Below are 17116 nucleotides of genomic sequence, written 5' to 3'. Positions count from 1 at the left end.
TTTTAATTCTTTTGCTTCTTCTTGCTTATTTGGATCTTTTGCATTTAATTTGCCAGTTATTGAACCATTTAATTTTTTAATATCTCCAGTAACATCATTTATTGTATTTTTAAGTATGTCTTTATCTATTTTATCTGGATCAGATTTATCTGCAGTAAAAAAGTCAAACATTTCAGACGGTTTGTAATATTTATATTCTTCTAAAACATCATTATCCACAAAAGCATCTAAATCTACTGTAGGTATTTCCTTTTCTTTCGGTCTTGTCTCAACAATTTCAGGAAATTCTTCAGTTGTATCATCAGTTGTTTCAGTTATTCCCATCTTTTTTCTTCCATAATCTTCTAATCTTTTAAGTTCATCTTGAGAAACCCATCCAACAGATTTATCTCCCCAATCTATTGGTGAAGCCGATTTTAAAGCTTGTTCTCTTTCATAATCTTTCAGTACTTTTTTAATTTCTTTTTCAGTAGGTTCTTTGTTTATTTCCCTGTATTTTTTATATTCCCTCGCCAGTTCTTCAGGAGACCATGTAATTGATGGTTCTTGGAATAGCTGTGGTACACCCTGGTATGTTTGTATGTCTTTCATTTCATCACCTAGTAATGCTAATTGTTGTTTTATTCCAGGTAATGCTTTTAACTGACTTGATAATTGTTCTTTTTGACTTTCTATTTTTTCAGTAATTGGCTTATAAATTTCAGTATACATATCCCGATTTTCAGCTTTTCTTATTTTTTCTCTAAATATTTCTTCTCTAAGATCTCTCATCTTTTGCCCAACTAATTTTTTTCTTATTATCATTTCATTAAGTTTCGATTGCATTTATATATAATAATGTAAGATAATGTAAAATAATGTAAAATAATGTAAGATAATGTAAAATAATGTAAAATAATGTAAGATAATGTAAGATATTGTAAAATAATGTAATATTATATAAATGGAAATTCCAAATTATGATACAAAAAGTGATAAATCCAATAACTTTAAACAATTTTATCCTTTTATGCCAGATTCATGTTTTAGAATGTTAATATGTGGATCGTCAGGATCTGGAAAAACAAATACATTAATGCATATACTTCGAAAACCTCTATATATTATGATAAATTATACTTATATGCTAAAAAACCTAGAAACAATTAAATATCAAGATTTAATTAACAACTTAAACCAAATTGCAAAAAAAATTAAAGTAGATCCAAATGAAATACTTGAATATTCAGCTGATCCCGACCAAATTGAACCTTGTGAGAATCTTGAATCAGAAAAACAAAAAGTAGTAATATTTGATGATTTTGTATGTGAAGATAAAAAAGTTCAAAATGAAATAACAAAATACTTTATTCAAGGACGTCACAAAAACTGTTGTGTTATTTATTTAAGTCAGTCTTACTATGAAACACCAAAAAATATCCGTATTAACTGTTCACACTATATTCTATTTGAAAGTCCAAGTAAAGGGGAAAATGGTAGGATTTGTACTGAACAAAATATAGATCGTGATTTATTTGCTAATGTAATAAATCAAAAATATGATTTCTTATATATTGACAAACCAAGGAAGTTTTTAAGAAAAAACTTTACTGGTAATATATAATAATTATATAATGGGAGTTTTTAATGATGTAAAACAAATAAGTGAACCTGACAGTATAAGTAAAGTTAAATTTGATATTGATTTAAGTGATTATGCTACTAAAAAACAATTCAAAAAGCTTAAAAAGGAAACGGAATCGTATCTTCACAGAAATAAGGAACTTGATAACACAATGAATAGAGCATTAGATATGGGAGGTAATGAAATAATCAACCTAGGAAATCCAGATAAACCCAACGATTCGGTTTCAAGACGGTTTGTGTATAAAAAAATTCAAAGTGTAATAGATGACTATAAACTTGAAGATGTCAAAAGTATAAAACAAACACTAGAAGTAGAAGTAAAGAATATTGAAGAATTAACAAAAGATTTTAAAAAGAATTCATTATTAATTAATCAATTACAAGGTAAAATTGAAGAAGAAATGAAAGCTATGACTGATTCTATTAAAGAACTTGAAGAGAAATCTGATTTGACAGATTGACAACATAAAAGAAGTATTCGAGTCAATTTAAACATTTTTTACACTCAAGTTCAAGAATTAAAAGATAGTATGATTAAACATGAAGAGCTAAAAGATAAGATTATTGAAGCTGAGAAAAAGTTACAAAATATGTATCAGTTAGAAATCAGAACAGAAATAAATAAACTAAATACTGAAATGGCAAAAGGGAATCAAGATTTACTCGATATATTTTCAAATAAATTTGCAGGGAAAAATAAATCTGAATTGGAAAAGGCAGCTTCACAAAGAGGTGATGATCATGATACAGCATTAGATAACCTTAAAAAAGAAATTAATTCTAAAGTAGATGACTTTAAAAAACAAATTCGAAATTGGATTAGTATTGTTGACAACCGTCACAATTTAAAATATGCAGAATTAAGTAATATTACAAAAAAATTACAAGAAGATATTAATGAATTTAATAATAAAATTAAAAAAATAATAAATGATCTGGACTCTGTAGTTGAAATATCAGCTAAACAAGGAGAGTTAATTACTGCTAATACTGAAGCAATTAAGATAATTAATGATCAAATTAAAAAAATAATAAATGATTTGGACTCTGTAGTTAAAATATCAGATAAACAAGGAGAATCAATCACTGCTAATACCCAAGTAATTACTGCTAATACTAAAGCAATAACCGCTAATGTCGAAGAAATTACCACTAATGCTGAAGAAATTACAAAAGTAAAAAATGTTTTCTTAAAACAAGAAACACAATTAGCTAGAACAAAAGGCGTGTTGACAATTTATCTGCTTCTGAAGTTGCTACAACAAACGAGTTGACGATTTAGCTGAAATAATCTTAAACTTATAAAGAAAGACAGGAAAATAGAAAAAAGGGTAGAGGAAGTGAGACATGAAGTGTTTCTCTTTGAATACTATTATAATCATACTTTTTGATTACATACACATTAAAAAGTATTTGACCGTCGTGGTGCCTGGATACATTCAACATATAAAAATATGGCTGATCTGAACTATTTAAATGAATTTGAAGTAAGACCTGGAATTTTCGTAGATTATGAAGATTTTATAAACACAAACCAAAAATATAAAATAGATGTACTAGATATGCTTTTGAGTGGTGTGTTTATAGTCAGAAAAACCGGAACTTATATAATAGATATTAAATTTTTATTAAAGGGTGTGAGCTCTTTAAGTGAACCGTATAAACCGACTAAAAGCCCAATATCACATTTTATATTTAGGTGGTGGAATGATAGGCCTCAGGGTAATGTTTTATTTGATATATTTGATAATGTAAATATAACAGCTGAGGCAGCTGAGGACTTTGACACTGATAAGTTAATATCTATGTATAAGAAAAAAATTAAAATTTATCTAAAACAAGGAACAATGTTTGATATTCACCCGTATGACGATTCAGCATCTACAGAATTAACATTTATGCTTTTGATAGGTAGTTACATTAGATTCTACATATCGGATGAACCTATATCCTCTGATAGAAGCAGACTTTTGGATTAAAGGTTTAATTAAAGCTTAATTAAAAGTTTAATTAAAGTTTTAATTACTATGTGTACCCTGATAATATACTTACTGATTGAAAATAAGATCAAATAAGTTATATTTTATCAATAAAAATAATCTGCCAAAGTTTTGCCAAAGTTCTGCCAAAGATTCGGCCAAAGATTCGGCCAAAGTAAAAGCAAATGACAGTTTGCTGCCAACTTGGCAGAAAAATGGCAGGCTTTTGATTGGTTGAATTTGTGGTTTCCCGCATTATCATTTTTAAAAAATGCACTTGATTTACCTATGACACTTATATTAAATCACCTGTAAAACGTAAATCGATCACAAGGAAGTTTAAACGAATTGTACTACAAATGTAAACATATCGGTTAACTTTATGAATGAAAGTAAATATCAGTAGAACGACACCGGTGTCGCTTTACATTGAGCTTACAAACGATATTGATTGATAAACTTATTAAAGAAAATGACTGGTGTCGTTAGATTTTGAGGGTACAAGTGTAACGAGTGCAACCGAAGACTGTAGGTCTGACTGGGTCAAAGACCTCGAAGGTTTCAGCTTCGCGAGTTAGTATTATAAGTTTAGGGTTGGGTTAATTGTTGGGTTTAAAACCTGTGGATTTTAAATTGTCCGGCATTGGATTTTTTAGAAGTGGTCAAAAGGTTAAGTGGGGTTAAAACGCCAAAACAAACAATTACTATACTACTAACGATTATACCAATCCATGATATGTACCCCTTAAACGTTCATCAGTCAACCAAAACATGTAATCAGTCGAATTATTTGCGCCGCTTTACTGCGTATTACGATTTAGAAGACGAAACGTGCTGCACAATTATGGCATTTCAAACAACAACGATCGTTTCCGTAGCCAAATTTCGAATGATTTCTTCAACCTGTATGTTATTTGACAGCCAATACTTTAAACGCAAATTCAATTAATTTGAAAAGGGTATTTTGTTCTGAAAATTATTATCAACTGTCCGAAATATTGATATCATATTAAAACGATACGAGTTTTTGTGATAATGAGGAACATTTTTGAAAAGCTGTATGATAAGCGCAAGGATAACCAAATACAACTTTGGCCCCTTTCAGTTGAATTCCTCTGACGTTTTCGTTATAACTTTTGTCCAAGATGTTGCTATTGGTCAAAATATATATGCTATTTATGTGTTGCTTTCTAAATAAAAATGATTAATCAAACCTAAATTTTGCACAGAGCCACTAAAAGCAAATCTGTGCTTATTCTTTTCCAATCTAAGGACATTTAGCGCAGATATTGCTTATGAAAATTACAAAGAACAGAGGAAGGACCAAGTTATTTTTGGACATAATCAAGAGAAGTAACTGACTTATGTTCCCCATTTTTCTAGACATTAGTCATTAAGGAAGTAGTAAAAATAAAATTTTGAATTTTTGACACGCGAAACGTGTTTGTATATTCCTTCTTTTGAACAATTGTGTAACCTGTCTCCGGCTTAATGGTTTAATAATGCTGAAACAATGTATAAAATACAGCAGGACCTCTACGCAATACTATTGCATTAAAATGACACTATAGACGCCATGATACTACGTGTCAGTAACCGACGACAATTTATAGCTTTTATCTTGAAAGTTTGTGATTTTTTAAAACTTTTTTGGACTTTAGATAATTTTAAACAAACATTACTTGCCAATATATTCCATGAATCTTCCGTTTAAAATGACAAACAAGTTTGCATGTTTTAGGTTCTGGTACTGGTTTTGTGGCATGTCTTACATTTGTAAATGTTTTTTGATAACTGACTTTTACTGGAAAGATAGGCGGTTGCAAAGTTCATTATAAAGGACAATATGAAATAAATTGGATAGCTTGATTTCTGATATCTATTTTCCTTTTACATTGATAATTTGGTATTCATTACTAATGAATATGCTAAGAGAGCCTGTCCATATTTAAGTAGAAATTACGATATCACAAACTTATATTGACATGAAACACGAGACCTATATATCTGACTTCAAAATTCAAAGGGTGTCCCATCTGAGAAATGTAGTTTCAGCTTTTAACTGTATCTAAAAGCGGTTCATAATAGCAATACTTGCAAGCATATTCATACATGTTTCAATATTTTTAAAAATATAAAAAAAGACATATATAAAATATATCTTAAACATCCGTTTCGATATGTTTAAATACAACTTTGAACGATAGGGTACCCTGTTAAGTGTTAAATATTCTACCCATATATTCGCTCCGAAGTTCTATATAAGTTTTAAAGAAAAACCTCGTTATTATTAAGAACTGTTTCGTTGAGAGAAAATGCGTTACAATGAAAACAAAGGTCAAGCGACATAATTGTTAATACATATTTTAGAACGCATATGTATCATGATGTATATTCTGGTTTACTTTTTTATTATGCAGATTTCTAGATATAAAAGATGAAATTCAAATACTTCCATAATTTCCTTCTTTAAAATGAAATACCCTAGAGAGATATGTACTTCAACTTTGATAAAAATCTTAGAATATACTTGGACAAACAGACCTGAGATTTTTTGCAGTTGAAATACTAGTATTTAATTACCATGATTACACGAAGTACAAGGAATTTAGGAATTGCTACGACTGAAAAAAGTATGAATCTATCCTGATGACATGTTTACTTCATCATTAAATGCTTACCAATTTTGCCAGTTGAATGAAAATAATTTTTGGTCATTATCAACCTATACAAGATGCCTATTAACACTAAATTTAAGTGAGAATTTCATTATTTGAGTCTATAATTCGTCAACAAAGTAAGTACACGGTGTATACCCATATCGGATCCCTCTCTGTGGAAAATGAGAAAACGGATCCCTCTCTGTTCGCGCACAGGACACTCTCTGATCTAAACAATGAACTCCAATGTCAGTCAGCTCGGAAAATCAAATTTTTCGACCTAAACACATTTTAGTGCATAAAAGCATAAAAACATATGGCCCACGGAATGACGTAGCTATATAACATTGCTTTTTTATCGTTACATTTGTTTTATCAGTTCACACAAGTTCAAACGAAGATGTAATGTAGACGGAGGGTACTGGCTTGGATGAACATCGTGCGATGTTTATGAAACTTAAATACGACTTTCTTAAATATATCAAATATCTGGTACCTTAGATGTGAAGTCGTTGATCCCATCTTACTTGTAAACACACTTTATGTGGATATTTTCATATGTTTCCTTAAAAACGCCCTACTTTCGATTTCGTTGATGCACGGGATCCCTCTCAGTCGGTGCAATTTTGCCTCACAGGATCCCTCTTGACTCTCTGCACCCGGCACGGGAACCCTCTTCGACAAAATTTTCTATCGGCACCGGCACCCTCAACTTCAGTGTTAGAATTTTGAGATGGTAGTCTTATTGAAAATAACATCTGTTTCTAAGGGTAAGATCATGGTGATATGCTTTTAAATTGAAAATAAATCAGCAATCTCACATAACATTCATATTTAAATTTTATTTTCAAATTTACTAATACCTACGGAAGAGCATTAGTGCCAGGTGTATGTCATTTATTAACTCGAAATTTCTAGTTACTAACTCGAAATTTCGAGTTATTAAGTTGACATTTTGAGTTACTAAGTCGAAATTTCGAGTTACCTATCTCGAAATTTCGAGTTATTAAGTCAAACTTTCGAGTTACTATGTTGAGATTTCGAGTTACTAATGGGAAATTTCGAGTTACTATCTCGAAATTTCGAGTTACTTATCTTGAAATTTCGAGTTACTAACTACAATTGTTTACGTTGATGTATAGGTCCTGGCCAAGATTTGGTACCTGATGTAGTCATTGGGTAGCCCTACAGGGTCATATGGCAGCATTTGCTCATAGAAATTCAAATATTTCTATTTAAACAATGTTTCTTTATTTATTGATTTTGTTGGGTGCAACGTCCAACCGACACGGGCGACTTCTCAGCTTTTATGTTGGAGGAAGTCCTCAGGTGCCTAAACTATGCTTAAGTCTGGAAGGTTTCCAACCTAGTCTGAGCCCATATGTCAATGAAATATAGACATAACTAAATGAAAGTGTAATTATGAGTCTAACCAAGATTGGGTACCTTGACAGACCTTGATTTTGAGTAGAGGTCATAGAAGGTGACCTTGAAGTATGCAAACTTAGAATATTTCACTATTTTGACCATGTCTGGAAGGTTTCCGCCCTAGTTCGAGCCGTTGACACATACATGTAAATGAGGGTATATATTCTGGATACAGTTTGAAATATGGAGTAGCTTTAGATGCTATAGTAGGTCATACATTGATGTATTGTAGTATATGTTAAAGTCCCTACATGTTCGGTACAATATATGGATGTGTAATAGATGATTCCTCTTTGAAGAGTCAAAAGTCGTCCATTACATTTTTGGCCTTTTGACTGACTGACGGACGGACGTTCAAATTTTGCTGATAAAAGGGCAAGTAGTCTGAAAAAGTTCAGCGACACATCTGTACTTACCATAACAAACCCCCGTCCGCCCGGGCACACAAGTCTGTACCGAAAACACCGGTACATACTCTGACGCCTGACTTTCATATCGGATGCGTGGCGTAATTGAATGTGTGTCGTGGCATTAACTTTTTTTATTTAGTTCAGTATTGTCAATCTTATTCAGACTATTGCAAAAAAATTATAGTGCAGTTACATTACATTGTATGCGTATGTAATAAAAAGGTTATCATCTTTGCATTGGTTAATATGCACTCGATCGTTCTTTAGCGGAAGAACATTGCACTCCTTAAGTCGTACTATCTATTTCCGCTGCAGAACTTGTGCATAGCTAATAACCTATAATTATTGTTTTGCTTTTAAATACGAACCGTTTCATAACTCTATGAGAGGGCACCTGTGCTGATAGAAATATAATTGTGTCCGAGAGGGTTCCCGTGCCGTGTGTAGAAATTCAAGAGGGATCCTGTGAGGCAAAATTGAGCCGTCTGAGAGGGATACCGTGCATTAACGAAATCGAAAGGAGAGCGTTTTTAAGGAAATATGATGAAAATATCCACATATTGTGTATTTAGAAATAAGATAGGATCAACAGCTTCACATCTAAGGTACTAGATATTTGCTACATTCAAGAAAAGTCGTATATAAGTTTCATAAACATCACACGATGCTCATCCTAGCCAGTACCTCCGGCTATATTCCATCTTCGTTTGGACTTGGGTGAACTGATAAAACAAATGTAACAGTACAAAAGCAATGGTATATATCAACGCCATTCCGTGGGCCATGTTTTATGCATAAAAAATGTGTTTAGGACGAAAAATTTGATTTTCCGTGCTGACTGACGTTGGAGTTCATTGTTTAGCACAGAGAGTGTCCTGTGCGCGAACAGAGAGGGATCCGTTTTCTCATTTTCTACAGAGAGGGATCCTAAAAGGGTATACACCGTGAAGTATGGAAATGTTGACTAATGGGCGTAAATTGAATTGGTGTCACCAAAAGTGAAGAGGGTGCCAAAAATTAGAGAAGTTTGCACACACCCATAGGAGTTGTTGCTAAATTGGGGATGGGGTGTGACAAAAACGTAAGGTTGTAGCTCACAATATAAAGAGATTTGGTCACAATTTAAAGAGTTGTGGCTAAATATTAAAGGATTTTAGCAAACAATAAAACGAGCGACCTGGTAATGAATGAAGTGGTGAGAGCGAATTCGAGGGGACGAACACAAATAAATGTAGCTACATAGCAAAATAATGTTGCAAACTGTTTGGTGCGTGGTAGTTAGGCATGGCATAGCTGTGTTACTTTTGGAAACTTTTTACTGCTACCGAACGTAACGTCTACTGTAGATGACCGGAAGTACGGGCATTGGAGCGTTGCCGAGGTGGAGTCACTCGGGTTTGGCCGGATGGGCATGTCTGGAAGTAATGACAACTTTACCATTCTCAAATTTGCCGTCCAACTCTAAATGCGACGTACTATTAATACTTTACTGCAATAATGTTTGAAATATGTTAAGCAATAAACCGCTTTAATTAAAAGACATACTTGGTGACATTATTGTTAATTCAAGTATTTATAACGGTCTGAGATGTTACGTTAACAACTATAATAATATATACTTGTTGAAAGTACAGATAGAAATATCTGGCTCGAGGGTAACTGTTAAGGCGGCAACGAGAGCCTGCCGAGCTACCACAGAACAATTTATCGACTGTCAAATATTTCATTCGCACCTAATGATGTCTTTTTCTTGCATACCGTATTTTTCAATTAATAGAAGAAATAAAATTAAATAATTGCTTTTCTTTTAAAGACACTGATTCTGGTATGCGAGGTATGTGGCCTATGGGGATTATACGGTCTGCGTATTGGCGGTAAAAGCTAATATACAAGACTGGACCATTGATATACTAGCTTCTCTTTATCATAATAAGCTATTGTATAGCTAGCTACTGTGCAGGATTGTAGGACATTTGCCCCCCAGGCCATTTGCCCCACAATGAAAAAATGTACTACCTGACATTTGCCCCCCAGTTGAAATGGCAGATAGGACATTTGCCCCCCACTTCTTATTTCTAGAATGGACATTTGCCCCCCCCCCCCCCTCCCCCCTCAATATTTTTATCCTATGTGCCAGTAGACATACAGTGTTTTATGTTGTTTTATTATCAAAATTACTCTAAAAGGCAACTTTCAGTAAAAAAAAGCTATTTTATTGATAAAAATTTGATGAATATGTTAACTACATTCAGGTGTTAAGGTAAATAATAGCCTATTATTGAGTTATAAAAGTGCTCATAACTATGTTATAATTTTTTAATTTGTACAATGTTTTAACACTCAAACTTGTTAATTTGGCAATTATCTACTAGAAAGATATAAGAAACAAAGACATTGTTATCTGCAATATGATAATTATCTTCTACTAAGTTCCTAAAAAATCACTAGGGGACAAAAATATTGGGGGGCAAATGTCCGTTTCAGAAATAAGCACTGGGGGGCAAATGTCCTGTCTACCATTTCAACTGAGGGGCAAATGTCCAGCAGTCCACTTTTTTATTGGGGGCAAATGTCCTGGGGGGCAAATGTCCGGATCACACTGTGCAGTACATATATTGCATGTGATATTTCTAACATTTATAGCAAACCAGTTCTCACCTTTAAAGCGAGTTTAGAAAGCCTGGTTAAATTAGGGCTAAACAAACAAAGTGATAAGATACAACTTACAGAATTTTTAGTTTTTGATAAATCAAGTTTTATTGCAACTGAACGCTTCTTTAATTTAAAATAAAATCCAGCAATGATCAATTTTTCTGGTTTTATTTTGTTACTTAGATAAAAAGATCATAATAACTGTATAAAATACTTGTCATTTCTCTTATTCAGTTTTAAATAATTATTTCATTTTTTATCAAATAAAGGTGAGAGTTTTCTAAAAGGGTGAGAATTGCTTTGCTGTAAGAGTTATAATTTAATTGGTCAGGACATTACTCAACATGACTGAGCAATTACAATTAGAATATCATCAACAAAAATAATTTTGTGTATATTCTGAAAAAGCTGCATTTCAATCAATAAAATGCAAAACACAGGAAATTACCAATTATCTTTACATATCAATTAAATTTATGATCCTCTGACATGGACTACATGTCAAGTCTACAGAGGTTTTATTGACCCTTATCAGACTGGACCAGACAGGATTCTGTTTATTGGGGATTAAGATGTCTGGCATTTTTTTTAGTTGGGTGTGTGTGTGTGGGGTGTGTGTGTGTGTGGGGGGGGGGGGGGTGCATAAATTTCAGCAGGTGAGCAATCTATCTTGTAAGATGAGTCTTCCAAGCACCGGCAAAAGCACAGGAAAATCCTGTTTTGCATGCAAGAAAGTATTATCTTACTAGAAATTTTTTGGAAACGATCATACTAATGGCAATCTGTGTGCAAGAATTGTATCTTTGTTACTTCTAAAAGTACGGAAAAATCGTGTTGATGCTTGTAACAACTCTATCAACCTTAAGAAGACATGTCTAGGTTTACATGAGATTTTAACATAATGAAGACAATACTTCCAATTATAATGATTAATTATAAGTAAAATTCCGTATTTCTGAATTTGTTTAAGTGTACTTCGGAATACCTATTTTCGGTATTTACTTGTTTTGAAACTGAGATTTTACTAATAGACGTATTGGTTACTTCATGTAGTAACATACGCAAGGTAAAGCTTTATGTACTTTTTACTTTTCATGTTTTCAGTCGATGAATTATGTACTAAACAGTATTCATACGTATGTGTTTCATTTTTAATGTTAGACTATTTTAAAAATATAGGTGTACAAAGTAAAAGGTCAGGTTACTTTTTAAGTGATTAACTTTTTTTTCCTTTCTGCAATAATTTATATATACGGGTGGTTTGTTTCTATTTTAACATATTTAGTGACCACCGCCCTAGCGAAAACAATAAATGTTCCATACCAAATTACACTATGATAATAGCGGATTATGCTTCTCAGACCTATGTAGAAGGATAATATTTAGAATTCAAATAGAGAATTCTTGATTTTCTTCTCTTTAGATTTACGTAAATGATATAAAATATCATCTTGTTATTTCATATATCATATTCCATGGAATATCATATAAAGTATACTCGTTCACAATTTGTGTGTGTTATTTAAATCCTTTCAGTAACATAGAATTGGAGATAATATGTGTCTAGTAATGAAAAGAAATATGAAAAACGGTCTTGAATATTTGAAAAACAAATAAGTGTTAAATGTTGATTTTATTCATAATTCCATATGAGCTCCAATGTTTTAATCCATTTGAAAGCATTAGGTAAAACAGAACACGTTATATATTATACACTGAAACAGAAATAGCATACAAATTGTCCATTTCAAATATTTATCAGCTCTAAATCTTTTTGTTTTATAATAATTTTATGATAAAAGTAAAGAGGTACCAGTTTACATAAATAGTATGTTTGATAAATTACACCTTTATATCATTCCAGATTATAGGGAGCGTCTCAAATATTTTATCATTTATGGCCGAAACTACAATACTTGCTGGAAATGGTGCGAACTTTACAATGATCGCAACAATTCTGCTTACAATAATGCTACTATTCGCATAGCGATAAACAACCGACAATCATATCATAAAGTAGCCATTAACTTGCCAAAGATTGATGGTGTCCCCGACAGTGGAGGTTTTAACTTGACACTGTGTGAAGTAAAGATTTTTGAAGGTACTATTTGTTTTGATATCTTATTTTCTTTTGTAGCAAAATAATGTATTTTACGCCTTTTCCACAAATATCATTCCAAGTTCATCATGATCATATTTACAAACAGAGAGTTTGCTTATTTGTAGAACAGCCCAAAACAAGTTAAAGAAGCGCCAAAACGTACCTTCAGATGAATTTTCCTATACAGCTTTTTACTGATAAAGCAATAACACTACATCTACTTTCCTTCGCGTTATCAGATTTTAAATAAATTTGCAATTATAATCTGAGGATTTTGTGTTAAACACTATTAAAATTTTTTTAATAACTTCAACTATTAAAGAATTAAAACATATAGCTATACTTCTATGGACAAACAGTAAGAAAAACAAGCCAACTAGTAACATGAAATAGGGCAGCTCGAACCCTTTTTGAAAAGTAAATTTATCATGATTTTGTTTTCTTCCAGCTCCACGACATGTCTGTAAAGTACCCAAGCCATCTGATAAAAGACATGTGGTTATTTACGAAACGACTGGTCTTTTAGTAAATGGAATGTATACTGTCGGAACAATTCTTCAATTTTATTGTGACGACGGCTTCCTAATTAATGGATCAAACTTTGTCAAATGTTTAAGCGGAGGTGAATTTAATCAAACGCTTCCAGTATGTACAGGTAAAAGTTTAATGCCATTTTCACCGTAAGGCTAATACATTTCGCGTACAGTTTTTCGCCCGAGGCCGACAATCCCCTACAGTATTCTGCATGCACATCTTTAGATAAGTCCGTGTTGTTTTTCTTCTGCAAAACCAGCAATGTGTAACCTTAACAACACCGGTTCAAAACGACATAGGAATATAGAAGACCAATGCCGGGGCAAGGCTTTTTATGGTCATGCATTTCATCAAATAGTGACCAGGCAAGAGGAGTGACATACGTTTGATCTATTTCAGTGCCATCAACATGTGTACAAGATATAATTGCTTAGAACAATTCAATTATATACACCACATACATCTGTATTCGACGATATTTTAACATCTGGCATCCACATGAATATCTTTACAGAACAAAACTGAGTGTTAGCATTGACGCTAACAAGTTGTATAGTCAGGTTAACATGATCTTCTTGATAACATGTGACTGGATGTATACTTTTTTTTTCATTTATGGTTGACATAGATATCCTTTCCGCGCCTGTAACGTAATAAAACGCATTAGTGTCTGATGGACCATTCACGCTTCCGTAGAACCAACATTTATTATATAACATTCATTTTGAAACTATTTCTGAAATGTCTAGGTCTGCAGCTCTCAAATATGCAAATATCTAACATCCGAGGCATATACTGGCACTTTTAGGCAACACCAGAAAGGACCTTGAAGTTCCAAAAAATATCTATATACGCTTGATCCGTTACGGACTCCTGTGGCATTTGTGTTTATTCCGAGTTCTCGTCATGTTTTCTTAGATGACAAGCTGGCATGTCATGCTAAAGCCCAGGTACTTTCAAATCGTTAGACAGTGCTGAAAATTGACTCCCCATTAGCAAAACATAAAAAGAAGTCCACGCGCATACATTTAGACGGGGTGACCCCTGCGCGTGACCCCTGACAATGGACCAATGCAAATGCGACTTTCGTTTCAAGTTTAGCCACTGTATTTCATTATCTTTACTTCCAGTAAAACTGAAGGTCTTCTGACGTCACTTTCTGTGTTGTCAAAAACATACACGTATGCCTGGCGAGATTGATTTGCCACATTTCCAACAAACATTTTTTTTAAATACGTAATAACCATATACACATGCACAACTAAATATTTGCTTCAATTCAAGAGAGGAGTTTTAAGTAATGCGTAACTAAATATATTGTTCAGCCGTGTGCCGAACCTTACAACTTGTAAATTGCTTTTAAAAATGCTTCACTGATTTTATTTATAACGTCATTTTCTTACAGCTGCATGTAAAAATATGACGATTGATAACGGTCGTATGTATCCACTACAGACATTATACAATGTAAATTCACATGCAACAATTGAATGCAGTGTAGGTTTTCTACCCCAAAGACAAGAGATTATATGTCTGTACGGAGGGTACTGGAATCAATATGAGCAATGCAAACAAGTGTTATGTGATTATCCAGGACGACCAAACAATGGATATTATATTTCAAATTCAACTAACAGTATATCTGAATTCTCATCTCTACCATTTGGTAGTATAATAACAGGAAGGTGTTACGATGGATATGAAAGCAATGATAATGATAAAAGAGTTTGCCAAATTAACAAGACATGGAGCGGGATACCATTTACATGCAGTAAGTTTATAACATTTATTTATTTATATTCTGGTGAATTGTTAAATCGCTTGGTCACAAATAAGGACTAACAAGATTTAGCTTACCAAAAGGTTCTTTCTAGCGCATATAAGATATTCTTGTTAAGGGATATTGTTAACTTTTAGCATTATGATAATGTTACAAATGTTTAATAATGCAATGATAAAAATATGTTCTGTCATTTTGGTGCAAACTTAACAATTTAAGAACTAATCTAAGTATTAACAGTTTTATCATAACCCAAAGTTTTGTTTTTTTGTTGTTTTTTTTTAATATAAGCAAGTGCAGTACAGATTATGCTATTTGGAAGCAAGTACCTGCACAATTAACACACAAAAAATCACACATGCATTTAATACGATTTGAAAAACAAATCAGGAAGAGTAAAAAAGTGCGCAAAAGAATGCACTTGCAAATCTGAAACGTTAGAAGCTAAAAATAATCACGTGACCAGGGGCAATTTCATTACGTATTTTTTTTGGCGGGAGTCTATTTTTAGATGATGCATTCATTTCATTAATCTCGATTCTTTACTATGATATATTCAATCGAGGAGTTACATGATTTAAACTGTATTATTTTGTCTTGTTCTGTTATTTTACTTAGTTGTATTTCACTAAAGACTGAAATGAAGATTGATTATGCGTAAACACATATATTGGGCTAGAGGCTATATTTTTAATGAATATGCATGAGTCCAAGATGGCGGCGCCCTATGAGAAATCGGATTTCTTTGATGATACCCTTGTATCCATTACATGCTCAGTCAAGTTTAACATGTTCACCATAAGTGTTCCTGCCCTTCAGAAGGAACAATAAAATGCTCATTTTTTAAAAGAACCTTAAAGGTATTTGGCAAGCTTATATTTCTTACAGGGTTCAAAATATGAAATTGTTTGCGAGTGTTACCTTGACATTATCATACAAATACTGCACGTAACTTTGAGACATAAGGGAAACATATTCACTTAGGTCAGTGAGATTTGTATTACTGTAGTTTGTTTACTCGTGACCGTAGGTCCATAATAAACTTATCATACACAACTGCACTGATTATAATTATGTGTTTGACACTTTCAGTTTCAATAGAAGCAACAGCTGAAGCAAGCCAAGCGGGTCTTATCGGTGGTATAACTGCACCTCTAGTCTGTCTACTCTTGGTTTCTTTAGTGGTTGTTTTCTTTGTCCGTCGCAGGTAAAGACATGAACTGTCATGAAGATATGACATATATGATAAGTATTGCTTAAAAGACGGTTGTGATGTAATCCTTTGTTAGTTTTGTCCATTATATAGGTTATTGTACCGATACCGCTCTATACACACGATTATTAGCTCGACGTTTCGAAGAAAATGTAGAGCTATTGCACTCGCCCCGGCGTCGGCGTCGCCGTCGCCGTTGGTTAAAGTTTTTGATAAAGTCAAATATCTCTGTTACTATCAAAGCTATTGACTGGAAACTTAAAATAGTTATTTACTATCAAAGTCTACACCAGGAGAAACAATCCCCATAACTCTGGTTTGAATTTTGACAGAATTATGCCCCTTTTTAACTCAGAATTTTTGGTTAAAGTTTTTGATAAAGTCAAATATCTCTGTTACTATCAAAGCTATTGACTTGAAACTTAAAATAGTTATTTACTATCAAAGTCTACATCAGGAGAAACAATCCCCATAACTCTGAATTTAATTTTGACAGAATTATGCCCCTTTTTTACTTAGAAATTTTGGTTAAAGTTTTTGATAAAGTCAAATATCTCTGTTACTATCAAAGCTATTGACTTGAAACTTAAAATACTTATTTACTATCAAAGTCTACATCAGGAGAAACAATCCACATAACACTGAATTTAATTTTAACAGAATTATGCCCCTTTTTAACTTAGAATTTTTGGTTAAAGTTTTTGATAAAGTCAAATAGCTCTGTTACTATTAA

At 32.6% G+C, this 17116-nt stretch overlaps 1 protein-coding gene across 3 annotated transcripts in view; it reads left to right on the top strand.

The window, feature by feature from the left end:
* Positions 1-17116, top strand: part of LOC123524149 (uncharacterized) — a 43374-nt gene that overhangs the window by 22969 nt on the left and 3289 nt on the right. For 2 of the 3 annotated variants that reach the window (XM_053539056.1, XM_053539055.1), the window contains exons 4-7: positions 12620-12856; positions 13305-13511; positions 14796-15161; positions 16263-16377. In XM_053539056.1, the coding sequence (XP_053395031.1) occupies positions 12620-12856; positions 13305-13511; positions 14796-15161; positions 16263-16377 (925 nt within the window). The remainder of the gene's footprint in view (positions 1-12619; positions 12857-13304; positions 13512-14795; positions 15162-16262; positions 16378-17116) is intronic. The other variant, XM_053539057.1, reaches the window with a different exon arrangement.

This window comes from Mercenaria mercenaria, chromosome 3 (genome assembly GCF_021730395.1).
Source record: "Mercenaria mercenaria strain notata chromosome 3, MADL_Memer_1, whole genome shotgun sequence".
In the NCBI taxonomy this organism is placed as follows: Eukaryota; Metazoa; Mollusca; class Bivalvia; order Venerida; family Veneridae; genus Mercenaria; species Mercenaria mercenaria.
The sequence above is the reverse complement of the archived record's forward strand: the minus strand, read 5'-3'. Positions and strand labels throughout refer to the sequence as shown.